Below are 17,633 nucleotides of genomic sequence, written 5' to 3' on the forward strand. Positions count from 1 at the left end.
CAACTATTCTAATAGAATGTGCGAGGAACCTCTCTGCGTCGAACACTCCTATCCGGTATCTGTGATAAATACAGTGCCTTATTCAGAAAAGGGGATTTACTCTGCACTGACTCGAGTTTGGCAACGACGTGTTTTTCACACCGATAGCTTTTCATTGTCCGGTTATAAAGGGTCAATGACAAGAAACACGTACGTCTGAAAATATGATACTGTCTGCTGACAGATTTTTTCAATTTTCCTGGTTCTGGATTTTTTTTTTTTTACTAAAAGGTACTATTGATTTGCACGTCTCTTCTTTGGAGTTTCTTCGATTACGATAGTCTCTTCACTTGGTAACGAAGTGTAGAAAGCGCATTTCCCTTTAAATGCCTCTTCAACAGCACTTTCTGACATGTAATGTGCCGCCAAGATATCTTAAACGTGCACTCAAGTGGATTTTGAAAACGTCTATTGAAAACGTCACAGCACGGTGGAAGACACACATTTAGGTGATGACTCCGCCCGCTCTTCGCGTGGGGAGACAGTGGCCAGATGGTGTTCGGAGCTAGCCTCGAACCAGGAGTAATTAGTTCCGGGCCGCCGCTGAGGGCGCTGAGGTATGAGGTCCCTCCTCGGCGGCCGCGGTTCGCCGGCGTTTCGTGCTCGCCTTTTTCGCGATATGGCGGTGTGGTGATGTGCGGCCAGTGGCTCGTCTTGTGTTTTGCTCTGCTGCTGTGACGATCGCAGGTGCCACCATAGTGCACGAAAATGATCCTTAACCCGAAGAGGAAGAAGGAGGAGGAAGGGAACGCAGATTTACGGACTCTGGCGACTCTGTGGCGGCGTGGCGGCGGTGAGGTGCAACAAGAAGCGGTGAGCGAGGGAATGCGGGACCACCGCTGAGAGAAACAACCGGAGCGATCGGTTTGGGAGGGATCCCGTACTTGGGCGCCATCTATCCCCGTGTGAGTGAAGCGCTGGGTGTGCCGAACATAATATGGTCGCCACGTCCGGACAGAAAGTCATCCCCTAAATGTTTCTTCCACCGTAGTGGTTATTCAGCGCTGCGAGTCTGTTTCTTTCTTGTGTGCCTGTGAGTGTGACTGCATATCTGCGCTGTTCCATTCAAATCTAATACCAGGCACGAGATTCGCTGCAACAGTGGATTCCGCGGTCACCATGGTCACGGGCTCACCGCCGTGATGCTCAAATAGGCTCAAGCAGACTCGGACGACTCTTGCGCGTCCACAGTGCCCGGTGTATGTAGCACCATTTTGGCACTTGGCGGTTTATGACGGCCTCGTTTACTTATTCGACGAAATGGAGGGTAGAAAGAAGCTTACCCTCTTAGAATGCAGCGTGTTCTTCGGGGGAAGATTGCCGACTGCTGCGAAATAACTTCTTGAAAAACATAACTTGACACAACAGGTGTTGACATTTGTCATAACAAAACAATAGGCATTGTGCCCTGCGCCGCGCGCAGCCGCTTCTGTTGCTCGTCACTGTGGCAACTCGACTTACCAATCAGTCGTTTCTTTTCATTTGCTTTCTCGCTACACTAATTGAAGAGTTCATATACTGCTTAAAAGTGGCGTAACGTTGCGTGGTCCTTCGCTCCAGCTGAAGGTTCACTGGGTGAACGCTGCTTGCTAATGTATAGATGTAATTTGTTGTGCTGTTGTTGTTCGGGGCGTGACATTTCTTAGGTATTGTCTTTCTTTATTCCGAACGGTGATTCATGGGATGATGACGCAATCTCCCGCGTGTTCCTCGATAGCGAGCGCCTCGAGCAAACCACGTGCACGAGGATTGTTGTTGCTGGCAAGAATGGCTGTGTTGTTAAAAGCTGCACTGCACTGGGCATGTCCTGCGATGAGCTGCCAGATGTCAAGTAAATCTCAAGTTCAAGCTGATATATTTACAAGTATGTACCAACAAGCTCAACTCTTAGGCCATTTAAAGCGTAAATCTTAGAAGCAGCGGTGACAGTGCAGTAAGAGCGGTTGCTTACATTCATAAACAAATGACTCTATAGAAACTCGGGCTGTTCACGTCAGCATCAGAAACAACAAAGCATAAAAAATAACGTTGCTGTGGTATTTAAAGATGGAACGTTACTCACAATAAGAACGAAGAGGTGCATTTAAAGTTTAAAAAAAAAAAACTTCTTTCAAGAAATGAATACTATTTATTATGCTTTTTCCTTGCTCTGCACTATTTAGAGGCGAATTCAACTGTACATTAAAATTCAACATACAAAGTTTTGAGATGCAATCGAAATGTTGTCTTTTTTTCCTACCTTTAATGCTTCAATAATGTTAGCCGACCAATCAGTGAGTTTGAACTACAAAATTGCCATTTGTTAGTACAAGTGCAGGGGAGTTACTGGGCAACACAAATAATGAGATGCGTCCCGAGACGCAGCTACACACTCAAGTTTGCACATTATGTCCGTTTTCTTTTCGTTTTAAATGTTAACTTTTAAAAACAGGGCGGACTTTCGCAACATATTTTATTTCTTGAAACACATTTGAATAAATTAATAAAAAAAACTGTCAAATTAAAAAAAAATAACTCTTTGTATGTCGCACATTACACGTTTGGATCATGTGTATCGATCAATAACACCGCGGCATGTAAACCAGGTAGCGACCCTTTTGTATCATAAATGCACTGGTGTTATTGCGCCTAACACCTGAATGAAAATTTAGGCAGGCTCAGGTGAAGGTGTTTTAGTCTGATTGTTGCCTTTTTTTATTTTGGTTTTCAATCTGTGTTATAAAATAAACAGGTTTTCGCGGCAATATTTTTATGAATATTTAACTCTCAAATAATTTATGACAAAGAGGTATCTCATTGCACCGTCAAATCAAGAATTTTCTAAATGGATGGCAGTAACAACGGAATTATATAGGCAAAAAATCGGAAAGTTTAATTTTATACATTTCTAGTTGTTTTGTTACATCTCCATGGAAACAAGACGGTTTTGCAGAATGTCCGCGCTGGCTGTTACTAGAGTCACTAAATAAAGTTACGCTTTCAGAGTACCGAAACTCCAGAACTACGCGTCTGAAGCGCGTCAGGCGCCGCCATCTTGGCTCCACGCGCAGATGGAGGAGTGTCTCTAGCCGAGCCAAGCCGAACTGTAGCCGTCGCTTGCGCCAGCTGCTGCAGCCGCAGATGTGGCAGCGAATCAAGGTCGTGTTGTTCGTATCTCGACGTATCACGGAAATAGCGCGTGCTGAGCGACGAACTTCAGCGTGCGCGCGCAGAAAACAGTAAACAGCAGCAGGCAGAGGGGCGCTGGACCCAAGATGGGGGCGTTGAGAAAACGCAATGATGATGATAGCGACTCATGTGACTGTCGCTGTTCAATGAGGCCGCAGCGAACCAGAATATTGTTGGGTAGAGCGACTGTATTGTCGGCAAAATGCCAAAGAAAAGGAATGCAGTACTCTGAAAGCGTAGCTTATTTAGTGACTCTAGCTATTACAATTGCCTCCAAATCGTCGATTCAAAAGTATATTTACTAAACCAAATTAACAAGTGGAATCGGAAAACCACCATGCATGACAAACAAATCCCGTCTAAATAGAAATTCATCAGTGATGCTATTTACATCGATATTACGGGTCTGGGGTACACGTCGTCCATACAAGATGCTCATCTCACGTCCATTGACCGTTGGCGATAAATATAAAGGAACCATACCATCGTGCCTTATGGTTAAAAAATCCGCATTATAGTTCAGGAATAAGCGAACTCACCTTCGGCCAATATACGTACAGCCGACAGAACGGCTACAAGATCCGATTCAACAAAAGAAGGCGAATAACTGACTGAAGTGGCGGCGACACGGATATCAGACCTTTTTCACTGTGACTCAACATATGTTATTCTGTACCTATTGTTAAAACTCAAGAGCCGCCAAAAATGAAGGACAACAACAACAACAACAACAACAACAAACACAATAGACTGCCAAATACGCAGTTGTCTCACGTCTCTTGTTCAACTACATCTACGCGTTTAATCCTAGCTAAAGAAAAAAAAGAGAAAAAAAAAAACCGAATGTAGCACGATTTAGCGCAGCCCCTGTTTAAGGTCGGAATTAATACCAAAAATATGATTCTTCGGCGTATGCCTGTCAAGTCATTTCAAAAGTCTCTGTTCCACATTGGCCGGGTTTGAGGCAGAATCGATGCCCGCCCTAGGCTCCTGGTTTTCGGTCCATGCTGAAATCGCCGAGGTGATCGTGCACGTAGTCACGAAAGCTCGTGTAGCCAAGCTCAAAGCGTTCCAGAGCGACACCCTTTAATATAATGACACATAAGGCCCCTGCCTCCGATGGCAGCGTGTAGACAGCAAGTTATAACAGATATAGAATCATTGAGAAACAAATCGCGCGAGGTAAATAGCTCTTTATACGAATATTTGCATTCGGTGAAAAAAAAACATCGCGCAACATGAAATTTATAAAATGGCTTTTTACACAATATTTACCCTCTGTACAAAAATTCATCACTCTGTCTGAAAAGAAAAAAAAAAAACACTTAACAAAGTTGTACATCGTCTTGCGTCTCCTTAGGTAGAGCGTGTTAAAAGTCTCCAATGTCCGAGAGGAAGAGTTGAAACGCCGTTATCGTCGAAAAAGCGCTTGTTGTCAAACGGGTTCAGTCCTATTCTCTCCACGACAACACTCTTGCTTTTGCACAACTTACGAGCGATAGTCCGTTGCGTGATCTTGTGCAGAGCTTGTTGCTCGAGAGTTTGAACGTAGAGCTCCTAGGTTAACTTAAGGATCTCGCACTTTTTCACTCCTTTCACCCTCACGCACTGTTACTAGAAGCTAAATCGATTGAATAGAGCTTTAGTTTTAAACAAACAATTCTAAGGATGTGATCTTTTAAGAACGCGTTTTTGAACACTCCTAGTTCCATTTTGTCTGCGGAGGAGAACAAGGGGGAATCGGCTGGGTAACCAGAAGTATCCAGGTGAGTTTCGGCAAGGGTGGCGAGCTTCGAGTTTACATCCGGGTCGGTAATTTGGAGGATGAGCGAGTCCGTGTCGCTATACCCTGAGCGAGCGTCGGAGAAAACGCGCCTGACCTGCTTGTAGAAAAATTCGTACACAACCAGTTTGGACATTTCTAGATTAGAGAAACCAGCCTACACGGGTTCGTTCAAGTGTAGGGTTCTTTGAGAAAACTGAAAGACCACCACGGTCGGGCTGATTGCCGCAAACTGTCTGAGGTTAGGCTTCTGCGGGTCTTTCAACACTTCGTCCTCGCTCACGCTAATCACAACGTTCTTGAACTGACGTGGGATTTCGATCGTCTTGCCATAAATTGAATCCATAATGAGCTTATATAAGTTATTTTAAAAATCATTTGTTGCCTGTTTTCGGAGGTTGTGGTTGAAGTCGATGAAATCTTTTAGGAATGCAGCCTGCGAAAACTTCAAAACGCGATGAACGACCTTTAGTTTTAAACCCAACTCCAGATAGAGCTTGAGATTTCGGTAGTGAATGACGTAATATCGTTTCCTTTTGGGTATAAGGTTAGAAGTAGCTTTCGTTCAGACTCTCGCTCGGGTAGGCGAAATTTTTGGACCTGCGCTTTCTGTTAGGGTGACAGCCGTTCGAGCGGGACTCCTCGTTTCTCGAGAGCCAGGGGAAAGTCCGCATGCGAATCGTGTAGTTCTTCAGGGTAGTCGAGGTCCACCTCTAAAATGTAACCTTCGGGCGCGTCGTCGGGAATCTGATGGAATCGGAGAGCGTCGATATCTTGGCGATCTAGCCAACGAAAATCGGCGCATGGAAGGGGATGTCGTATTGCGAAAGCGTACAGGCCGTTCACGTCTAGGTATAAAATGGGAGTAACCTCCGCGTCGGGATCGAAGCATGCGGTTCCTTGCTGGTTAGCTCTCGTGTTACGAATGGCACATTGAACGATTCCTCCTCGCAGACCCGCTTCGATGAAGAAATACACATCCACGTTGTCGAGCAGCTCCAGTTTTACCCCAGTCTGTTTAAGTGCGCAGGCGAGACTGAACGCGGGGAGGGAAACGTTGTGTAACGGATCAATCTCGTACGTGTCTAAAGTCCATTTCCTGAAATTTTGGAACACATCGGCGAGAAGTAGGCAGTCGAGTTGCAGGTAGCAGTCACTGTGTTCTCCCAGGCTTTTGAAATTGGATGTTTGAAAGACGCTTTGGGCGTGACGGTAGTCCTCCTCTGAAATTCGGCTATCGTTAAGCTTGTTGTAAAGCGACCCGCGCGACGGGAGCTCGGGCTCCTGGTAAGCCTTAAAACTGGTCACGTATAGTCGTAGGGAAATACGCCTTTCGCGCCAAAAGCTCGGCGTGCTGCGGAAAAACCTGGTTTAGGCAGCACAGGTTTTCTAGGCTTTTGGAACGGAGGTCCTGAACCAGCGCGTCCAAGCTGGTGGGGAGAAATGCTAGACTATCGAAAAACCTCAGGTTATACCCACGTCGAGTCTCTTAATATGTTCGCAGCTAGTGGCGAGTACTTTAATATCTTTAGTCTCGATTAAGTCGAGTTTCGGTAAAATAAAGGCCAGGTCATTCGAATGGCTGTGTGCAACCACTGGAATGAGTTTCTTGTTTACTTTGAAATTTAAATTGCATCCCTGACGCAACGACTGCCTGTACGATCCGCTGAAGTGATCGTAATCTTTGACTTTTTTCTTTCGTTTTCCGAACGATTCGCCACAAATCGAGCAGTGGGAGGCCGACCCATGGGCCTCTTCGTCCACGCTCACCATTGGCACTTCTTCACTTCGAATCCATCTGCCAATAAGCTTGGACAATTGATTAAGGATTGCAATAAACTTTTCCACGCAGTCCTCGCCCCGGTACAAAAACTGCTGGACGATGTGCGAGTCCGTGAATCGGATTACGAGTATGCGAAACGAACTGGGGACCTGCTTTTCGTAAGCCTGACCCATGCTTTCTGCTTCCAGAATGGCCTCGAGATCGTAGACGCAAAAGTAGAGAAAAGGTTTTATCATGTGTGTGCTCCGGAAGTACAACGCGTTCCCCTTTGCTGGACACACTGTTGTGACTGCCTTCTTTTCTTTACACATCGATAAATGACCGTCTCGCGCAGTGCAAAAGCGAAAGCCCGTCATGCACCTTTTACAGCGAAAATGGTGACTCTCCCTGTTCGTCAATTTTCCGGCAAAGTTGGTGATTAGAACAAAGTGATCGTCTATTAGTAGCAAATTCACGTGCCTCTCCAACCCGCTATCGTTGAGTTTGAGTAGGTAGGCGAACCTGTATTCTCGATCGTAACCGTATACGTTGACGGACACGGAGTTTTTTTCCCTTGAAAGCCTGCACGTTTTGCGGAAACGTCACTGGATGACTGGTGGGGAACCAATACTTCATCAAATGTTTTCATTACCAAGAAGCTCTCGATCGATTAGAGGGCGCGGGATTGAGACCGGCGAGCAATAAAAATACAAAGCTTGTGTTTCTTTCCGAGTGATTCAGTTGCTCGTTCACATTCAGTAGACACTTTTGCTTGGGAGTTCCCTGGATAACACAAAACTTGCACAACCGACCGTTTGCGGAATGAAGCATCCAGTGGTGATGGTGCAGGTCTGAATGGCGACGACAAGTCCGGGTCCATGTTCTTGATACTGTTCGAGACGAGCGGATATATATCTCGGCGCATGTTGTCTGTAGAGCATTGAAAATGCTACCTTCGGCCCAGACCGAATGGACTAGAGAATGAAAGTAGTGCACGCTGAATTCGAATTCGTCGTCGGCATTAGGACGAGTCATTTCCACGGGTAATGCGATGAAAAAAAAAACGCAATGGCATTTCATAATGCCTAAAAACATTGGCCAGTGCGTCGGACTAAAGACGAAAAAGCGTGGATACATCGTGAGACTCGTGGTCACGCTCGTGCAAATGCATATCATAACGCGCAGTAAAGTTCCGAATGGCGCACAGTGAGTTGTTGAAGGGAAGGCAATCTTGCGGGGGAATGTTGTGAACCTGGGCCAGGTGGATCTGTAACGACTCCGCGGTGGAGTACTGCTGCCGCTCTCGCACATCACACAAATGACCGGTTTCCATTTTAAATTGTTCTGCGGCTCACAATCCTCGTCCGAGTACTAGAAAGCAATGACTGCAGTGGTGACCGCTCGTGACCGCTCTTTTTCTATACCAATAGTCCCTTCATCGCCCTCATTCTCTTGGTGTCTTCCTCGGTCAGTTCGACGAATCGCTTCGGTAAAAATACTTTTACCACATCCTTCTCTAGCTGGAGCGTCAAACACACACACACGGATGGCCTGCAGCGTGTGTCCACTCGACTCACTTCCAGCACTGGTACCTTGACGTTGCACGGGAATGAGCCAATGCTCAGAAACGCAGACGATGACGACGATTGCAGTGAAGACAGCTTGTGCAGGATCCTGTCAATTTTAAGCTGACCGGAGGGGGTGACGGTGGCTCGAGGTGATGTGGCAGTCTGCAAATAAGCACATTAGTGTACAGCGGGCCTTCAAAGCTTTTTCTAGCATTACCTTTTCTTCTGGAGAGAAATCAGTGAAGAGGCGACGATCCACCCGGACCTTCATACCAAGCGACTTACAAAGAATGAGGACTCGTTGTGAAATCAGCAAGAGCGTCACTAATCTCTATAAATAAAAAAAAAAAAAAAAACGAGACAGGAAAAAAAAAAAAAAAAAAGCGAGCGAGTTTAGCCTCAAAGCAGAGTATTGAATTACACATTAAACGAAAAAAAGAGACTATCACATTTCGGGCTGTCGAGACATTTCCAGACATGTCTAGACTGGACGGTCTCGTATCGCGCGGTCTACTCCGACCTTAGAGAACCTCGCTTACTGTAAACAACTTAATTTTTACGAGAACCTAATTTTCGCGAAATTTCGCGAATTGCCTTCAATTCGCGAATAATAGATCCCGCGAACAATTCTGGTAAAATGTAAACATAATAGAATCTATATTGAGAAACCACCAAGTCGCGAAAATTAGAACCCGTACAAACTCTTGAGCAACAAACTGTGCACAGGCTCACGCAACAGACTATCGCTCGTAAGTTGTGCGAAAACAAGAATGTTGTCGTGGAGAAAATAGGACTGAACCCGTTTGACAACAAGCGCTTTATCGACGATGACGGCGTTTCAACTCTTCCTTTCGGACATTGGACACTTTTGACATGCTCTACCTAAGGAGACGAAAGATGATGTACAACAGTGTGAAGCGCTTTCTTTTTTTGCTTTTTTTTATTTCGGACCGAGTAATGAATTTGTGGACAGAGGGGAAATATTGAGTAAAGAGCCATTTTATAATTTCATGTTGCGCGATGTTTTTTCTCCCCGAATGTAAATATGTGTATAAAGACCCGTTGTAAATGTAAGACAACAGCAACAACAAACACAAGAGATTGCCGAATACGCAGCTGTCTGACGCCTCTTGTTCAACTACCTCTACGCGTTAAACGCTAGTTAGAAAAAAAACAACAAAAAAAAACGAATATAGAACAATTTAGCGCAGCCCTTGTTTGAGATCGGAGTCTATACCAAACATATAACCGGGAAGTCGCATAAAAAATGGCAGGACATCAGTGGAAGACGAAGAGAGCTAGAACGACTTTCCTCAACTTATTTTCATCTTCCAGGTGATGTTCTCTCATTTTTGATGCGCGAGTTCCACTCAAAACACCTCCCACGACTCGATGTTTGTTTGCCATAATATGACTGCCAAATCATTTCAAAGGTCTGTGTTCCAGATTGGTCGGGTTTGAGGCAGAATCAATGCCCGCCCTACGCTCTGGTTTTCGGTCCATGCTGAAATCGTCGACGTGCTCGTGGAAGTGGCCACAAAAGCTCGTGTAGCCCAGTTCCCATTCCTGCCTTTGACGGCAGCGACGAACGCGTCTTGCGCAAATTGGTCCTAAGCGTGCAAGCGTTGCGTCATCGCGTGGCAACGAGGGAAGCGGGAGGAGAGACTTATGGCGAATTCGGGTGGTCAGTCGTCGGCAACTTATTTTGCCGGAAAAACGGCAATAGTGTTCGCGTGGCCAATTTCAGGCCGGCGCGCACCGTTCGGGTGGTGGTTCTCGGGCAGGCACCCGCAACTTTTGGGTGCTTTTTCCGCCCGAGCTCCAAACGGCCGGGCGAGCAGGCGCCAGACTGTATCCGGTGTCGTCACTTCCGAAATGGGAGAGAAGGTCAGTGAGAAAAAATTATTGGAAGAACGAAACTGATCTGAAGTCACTTCAGCAGCCACTACTCGAGTCAATCCAAACCGTTAGGACATGGGTGACGGCGGCGATAGCCTCACGGTGTCGCGCGGGCAAGAGGCGACAAACGCATGGTTCAAGGAACATGTCACGTTACATGCTCTTAAAGTCAATCGTTTGATAAGTGGTAACGCTCAATAAATGTTTTAAACAGTTCATAAACGGCTACACATGGGTGGGAGGCAAGATGGTCGGTGGTTTTGCAGCAACATTTAGGCACTCTAGCTAAAGGATTCTTCGTCTCGCCTCTTTACTCGATTACACTGCGTGAGTGCCGATGGGAAGCAGACGTCTTCCCTGCCTCTCTTGCTATATCTTTTATTTTAAAAAAATTATTTAGCTGAGTGTAAATTAAGAAAAAAAATGTCGCTGCTCCGGAAAGCACGTTTTTTGTTCGTTTCCATGCTTGAGTCTCGATATTAGACTCAAACTCATATTTCGACAAAAGTGTCTGGGTCTGTCAAAAAGGTGAGCATTTTCCCGCAAATCTAACCACAATGGTCAAAACTGGAGTAAAAAATGAGACGTTTACAATTCTGCGTAATGTCGATTTTGAGCGCAGCTCTTGAGGAGGAGGAGAAAGTACGCAGGAGAGAATATGCCCGTGTGACGTCACAAGGGTGACGTCACACGCGACGTCACCCTTATGACGTCTGTCGTGACTCTCGTGGTCGCACTTGTGACCCTCGTGACGTCACACGTGACGTCGTGCGTCAGCTTATAATGGGAAACGTCCTATAATGCAACGCACGGTTAAGCCGACGGCGACGGCGACGCCGCTCAACTCGGAAGTGGGCGTCTTAGAGCTGGGTTCGAAAAAAAAATTAAGCTTAATATAAACGTAAGTAAAACAAATAAGCACAAAAAAAAGGGGGGGGGGGGGGGGGGAAACGTGTAGACCTATAGTTAAGTTCCTCGCTAACACGCTGTTTCCTTCCGGTAATAAAAGTGGGCCTTTTATACGTTTAACTACACCGAAGACATACTTATATGCGAGCGTCTTGAGTAGGATTTGACCGTGATTTCGGGACATCCACGCGCGAAAAACGTGACAACAAAGAAATTTGCCATCTGTAAGTGGATCAAAGAAATATCCATGAAAAGTACAAACCTATAAAATGAGCTTAAAATAAGGATCTCCGAGCCTGAAACTGAAAGCGGGCCTACGGTGTTGTGACCTTTCTCTAGAAAAGTTCAAGCGGTGCGTGTTATAGAGTATTCGTTTTCTGCTAATTTTGTCCAACATTTAACAAATGCGAACTGAGTGCTATTTAGTAACTAGGTCGGACAGTTTAAGAACTGCATCGAATGTTTGCCAAAAGACACACAACAAATAGCCCTTTCATCGCTTTGATTTCGTTAATTAATCGCTTAATAGAATATATTCATTTGGAAGCATGGCTACAAAAAGCATTGACTTCAATATTTTATTATATCTTGTGTGCACTCTTGGCTCACCAGAGAATTTGTGTATACCGCAAACAAAGACGTTTCTAAACTACAATTTATGGCATGACACCAGTTGATGAAATAAACAAGAGGGACATGCCAAGGCCAAAGACACGTGATAGCTAGAACGGTCTGCTATGTACAATGACACGAGTGGTTATATGTACCTTGGCACTGCCATTTGACTAAGAGTTCAATGACGTCACATAGAAAGGCAGTAAGAACGCCAAAAGTGAGTTTCTTTGCAGATTATGTTATGTGCAATGACTCGTCTGTCTTTGCCTCCTGCAGAAGACTCTTTACAAACAAAACGGCATTCGACTTCATGAGATTCCTCGAGAACGCGTACATTGACTTGTCATCTTCGACCTCTTCCTCTTGCAAAAAGTCATATGGAAAGAAACCTAGCCAGGCACTCTTCGTAAGTCCACAGCAAGTTCGGTAATGATGTAGCACAATCTCGTCCGCAGGAACATGCAGTTTCCTTACCCCTGGACGATGCTCCCATACGAAGTGAACTCCACCGACCACAGTGGCGTTAGGCCTAGTGATGTACTTGGATCGAACGTTGTGCTCCCAGGGTATCGCTTCACGGACGTTCTCTATTAGCGAGAGTAAAGGGGGCACTTGACGGAGAAGGGCTGAGTTGTATGGATACTCCCTGCAGAAAAACTGGTTCTGAATGACCATGCTTCCTAGAACGTTTCTGCCGACTGCTGTTTCTACGCTGAGAAGTGCTTCGGGAATAGAACGTTTTTTTCTGGGGACAAGAAATTCGTCGAAGTCTACGCTGATGAGGTACTCTGAAACAAACCTTGAGCGGTAGATGCAGTCCTGAACGGCGGCCAACTGCCCGCACTCTAGAATGAGAGACTTGTTGAGGCTGAGGTTCCACTTGTGCAGCTGGATCAGGGCACCTGAATGACCCTTCATATGAGACAAGAGAAGTGCGGCTTCTTTGGAAACGTCATAAATGTAAAAGTCGAAGCGACTGACACCCATGGAAGTGTAGTAACCAATAAACTCTGTAATCAAGGAGAGTTGGTTAAATTGGACGTTGATTGGTCTTACGCACACGGAACAGAACTTGAGGGAACTGTTTCCAGCCTTATGGACCTTGACCCATTTTGGTCGAGTCATGTTCCAATGTGAACCAAGAGCGACTCGCACTGTTGGGTGGTCTATAACTTCCGACGGAAGTTTTACGGGACACGTGAAAAAGGCGGCTGAATACTGTAGGTCGTGATCTTCGGGGACCAGTCGGAATCCCGCCTCAGCAAGGAAGACCGCTGTCCCGGCACCAACCCAGCACTGTACGTCAATAGGAGTGCGCCGTAGCATGGCGAGATCTTTGCGAACAACACTGATCAAGCGTACTTGCCACGTTCCAGCCTGCCTTTCTTCCAGAAACGCCGAGTACACGAAAGCATCCGGGAACACCTCAACCCAGGTATCATCATCTGCGAATTGAAGCTTCGGCTGGTCGCTGGCGGCAATCAGTCTTGCAGCAAGAATTTTATTGAAAGACTTGATGGCGAGCGTCACGTCCCGGTGATTTTTATTCAAACAAGTATAATCGTTATGCGAGCCTGGAACAGAGAGAAGTCGAAGAATCAGGGAGCTGACTGCCAATGGTACATTCGGGATCTGAGATCGGAGGTTAAACTCACCTTTCCGTGCAGTCAGTTTCTTGTAGACGTAGGCTCCTGGGAGGCCAACCAGTAGCAGCAAGAAAATTGTCAGCCGTTTGAGGAAATTGCACAACCGCCGTCCCTCGGTTGCTCTGCAAAACGATGCTGTAAAATATATTACATCTTATGATAAATGACATATGTGAGAAGAACATTTGGGGTTTATGTTATGCATGTTTTCCATTCAAAGATTCCAAGCTTTCGCCTTTCACTTTTTTACCACGTGCTTGGGCGTTGTGCTCAATAACCTAAGTACAAGTGTCATTGCATACTGCCACGCTAAAGAAAGATGAATTCAGAAATGAAATTATATATTTAATTAGTTGAGCTTGTGCCTTCAACTAAAGCTACAAACATATCGCGCATCCTAGAGCGGCGATCGAAGGCCGACTGACTCGAAGCGGCGCGTTACCGTTGTTTTTATTCGCGTGGTAGTTTGAGAATTGTTTTTTCGTTGATCTTGATTTGCACTCAAAGTGTCAGGAGAACGAGGTAAAATACATAAAAACTCCACCTTACGAGGCCCATTCACACTAACATATTGCGTCAGCTAGCAGTAAAAACAACATATAAGTGATAAAACAACACACCACTGACAGAAGAAGCCAACTGCTCAATAATATTATTATTATTATAAAATTCACGAAGAAAAACATATCGGTCGGTGGATAGGTGTAGTATGCTGCATAGATTTACCTAGAACTACGGGTGGGTGGCACGAAAAATGAAAGGAAGATGATATATGAAAGGCCGTGCCTTTCATATAGGGCATAGTTGTGTGCGCGACTGCTGAGTGCGTGCAGACGGCGTGCTTCCACAGTTCTTTTGCCACGTCCATTCCGCGCCACCTAGATTGCCGGTTTTAGCAGCCTATAGACGCTTTGCAGTAGCTGTGCATGGGCGCCGCCATGACCTACCTTCAGTTTTTTTTCCCTCTTATTCCGTTCGCTTCACTTCGTCATTAACATAGCAGGCCAGGTCATTGCCATTTTAGATTTTACCGTGTCCTTCCACCCATCACTGGTCTTTCAGCAGACTCGTCAACGCCCGTCTTTGATGGCTCGGTGTCTCGGTAAAACAAGAGAAGGTCGGCAATGGCGGATGTAATTTGGCGCATGTGTAAAGCGTCTATTAACGTGAGCTCATTCCGAGCATGCGCTCTAAACATCGCCCTCAGATATGGCGTCCAGTGAATACTCTCTATAGAAGTGATATAGGTCCACGAGCTTGTGCCGCATGAAGATGGCGAGTGCGCAAGAAGCGAATGCCCGTGCCTCGGGTATAAGCAAGGTCACATGACCTACAGACCAATTCAGTTTCTCCGCTAAAGTTGGCGGGAAAATTAACCACACAACTTTGCACCCCCTTTAAGCGCAGAGAAAGTTGTAGTTGCACGTCAAAAAAGCTACACGTCATATTTATGCAGTGCCGACAATGAAGAAAAGCACTAAAAATACATTAACGATACTAAACAGAATGTTACGTCGAAACAAATTGGCGAGCTATATTTATTATGTAGGACGTGGCAGAAGTAATTCTTTTACGAGGTTTTTATCTGTAACTAGGAACACTATTTCGTGTTATTTCCATCATATCTGTATGATTGTTTAATAAATGGGGTATTGAATATGCTAATTTCTGATTCCCATAGGTATTGAACCGTGGTATTTTATAGAATGCATACCTTGAATGAATTCTTTAAATTCTATATTGTAGGACTCAAGTCATGTCATGTGAATTCGATTTGATATGACTTGAATCCTATTCTAAGAATTCTGTTTTATATGATTTATATAAATTCCATTTTATAGGACTCATATGTCACACCCCGTAGGTTGTCCTCAACCGTTGTATTTTATAGAATTGACGCTCCTTGTCTGTGTTCTGTGTTCCTTCCTCTTTTGTTGTCTTTTTGTGTACGGTTTTTCACTATGTTCATGTCTCAAATTATATTCAATATAACTCCGACGATATATCTCAGAAAAGGTTGTTTTGTCCCTAATTAGGTCATTTTGTATATAAATTTAAAGTTTTAAAGTTATATTTTACTGCAAAGCACGAACAAAGACCGTTCATCACGACGGACAATAGCCCCAGGGCGGTAAACAGGAGGCGCCTCGGTCGGCTGCTAGTCAGCGCGGCTGGTGGCCCACAAAAAAAAAAAAGAGATTTCGGAAGGCGATGTCACCGAGCGATTAAACACAAGCGCGTCACAGTTCGGAACGGCGCTCGGTGATTCGAGCACGAGATGGAGTTCAATGATCGCGGCCGCGGGCCGTTGCAAGAGTTACGAAAATTCCTCACAAGATTGCGCCACTTGTCTAACCAAACTTCATTGCCGGCTGGGTATTATAGTTCCCTACGAAGTATTGAGCTCAGAATACGAGTAGATCTTAAAAATTCGAGGTGTGAGGGGACAACCAGCAAATAGAACGCCATACCTTGAAGAAACTGAGCTGCGGAAGGATTACAGTTAACGAAACAGAAACGCGAACTCTCATTTCTGTGTCGTTAATTGTAATCCTCTGCAGTAATCCTCTGTTGCCCAAGCCGAAGCACTGTGAAACGTGATGCTCAAGGTTCCTGCGCACATGTCCACTTTCATATTTAATTGTATTCTGAGTTTCGTCATTCCCTGTCATTCTTCTATTGTTCGCAAATACTGGCTGTCACCGAGCTCTGCAGTAAAGAGAACGCACAGACTCGTTTAAGTGTAAAGCTTACCTCTGAATCCACAGCCCAACATCGTGTTGCGTTGACTAGACCGGCGCGATACGTAGATCAGGCTGTTGGCGTGTGGCGTGTGGCTCAAAAGTGCCCCGAGTTCGAAAATATACTCAAGTTTACTCTCTCGTCTCCGTGGAGACGATACGGGACTGCTCACCCCAAAAAAAATGCGACGCCTTTGTGGCTCCGAGGCCGTGCCACGAAGCTATTAGACAGTCTCACTGGACGATCACAATGGAGGACAAGCTCAGCGCATGATTTAAGAACGTTGCTCACGCGAGAGCAGGGATCGGATATTTTGAACCGCACAACTCGGCGTTCTTGCCTCTCGGTTTCTAACCGTTGTACCGAAGCAGTCGGTGAAACGTAGCTGTACTCCATTTATTTCTAATTTGAGACTGCAGTGGAAGAAGCCACGTCCGCGTTGGACCAGTCATACGCCTCGCTTTCGCCACGTTATCACGCTCCCGCCCATACCCTTGCACAGAGAGCCGGGCCAGGTGATAAGAGGGAGGCGGCTGATGGGCCTGGCGGGGACGTGGCTCCCACCGTAGTCTCAGCTTTGGGTTGAACGGAGTATACGCCGCGGAAGTGGCCTCATTTTCGTGTTCTGCGCATGGAAAAGGAGAAGGAGATTCAAAGGCGCGAGAGGAGGTTGATGACGACTTCGACCGATTACGACTAAGCTCCGCCCTCGCGCATGTCGGGAGTAAACCTGTGCGCCGCGGCGCCGCGCCGCCGCCGCAATCCCCACAGCCAGGACGCCGCCGCCGCCGCCACCGCCGCCCAATAAATGCGGCGCGTCGCCGGTGCTGCCATTATTTTTTATGGGGGAGGGGGGGGGGGGTGGTGTACATGTAGTATTGGAGTTTTTGTTTCTGCTTCTGCATGTGCCTGACCTACTATACTATGCATAAATAAATATATCGGTGTGTCTGTACGCTTTTCCTCTTTCCCTTTTACTCATGTAAATATATCAATAAATGTAGAATTGGGAGTAACTGAGGCACGAAACTGTACAAAACGGACAAAGCAACAAGTCTCAACCATAGCTTTTAGTCTATTTCAACACGACTGCACTTAGATATGCGTCAAGATCCTCACCACGAAAATAGCAACACCTCCTTTTCACCGAATGCCGGACACCCAGACAGATCCAAATGACTCATGATTCAGAAAGATTCAAGAGATTCACACCGACCAGCCGCCCTGACAACCTCGCTTGAGGGTTGACCGGCCACATGCGACAACAGGTAACTCCAGCACAACCGTTAACATTCTTGGAAAACCCACAAAACAAGACCTTGGGCACACACAAAAAAAAAAAAAAAAAAAAAAACGCTTCATAGCACTGTCAAATGCAAAGGACGGTGTGCTTACACAATTGCCAGAGGTCAAAATACGCATGGTCTTCTTCAGAGCTCTCCTACCATTTTCTTTCTCTTTCTGCAAAACCGTGCTGTAGCGGCGACCGTGAGTCTTTTGTT

At 45.8% G+C, this 17,633-nt stretch overlaps 1 protein-coding gene across 1 annotated transcript; it reads right to left on the reverse strand.

Moving 5' to 3' along the window:
- Positions 1–11,977: 11,977 nt before the first annotated feature.
- On the reverse strand, positions 11,978–16,165 carry LOC120837069. Its single transcript, XM_040206244.1, has 3 exons — positions 16,144–16,165; positions 13,399–13,524; positions 11,978–13,317 (listed from the first exon to the last, which is right to left on the reverse strand). The coding sequence occupies exons 1-3, from the start codon at positions 16,163–16,165 to the stop codon at positions 11,978–11,980; spliced, it is 1,488 nt and encodes a 495-aa protein (XP_040062178.1).
- Between the last annotated feature and the right edge of the window lie 1,468 nt (positions 16,166–17,633).

This window comes from Ixodes scapularis, unplaced genomic scaffold (assembly GCF_016920785.2).
Source record: "Ixodes scapularis isolate PalLabHiFi unplaced genomic scaffold, ASM1692078v2 PGA_scaffold13__105_contigs__length_92229423, whole genome shotgun sequence".
NCBI classification, from domain to species: Eukaryota; Metazoa; Arthropoda; class Arachnida; order Ixodida; family Ixodidae; genus Ixodes; species Ixodes scapularis.

Excerpts from the sequence above, each read along its gene's own strand:
- LOC120837069 (XM_040206244.1), bottom strand. The coding sequence starts at position 16,165 with ATGTTGGGCTGTGGATTCAGAG. Across the intron at positions 13,525-16,143 it reads GTTGGGCTGTGGATTCAGAG|CATCGTTTTGCAGAGCAACC; the intron begins GTAAGCTTTACA and ends TATATTTTACAG. Across the intron at positions 13,318-13,398 it reads GAAACTGACTGCACGGAAAG|GCTCGCATAACGATTATACT; the intron begins GTGAGTTTAACC and ends TCTCTGTTCCAG.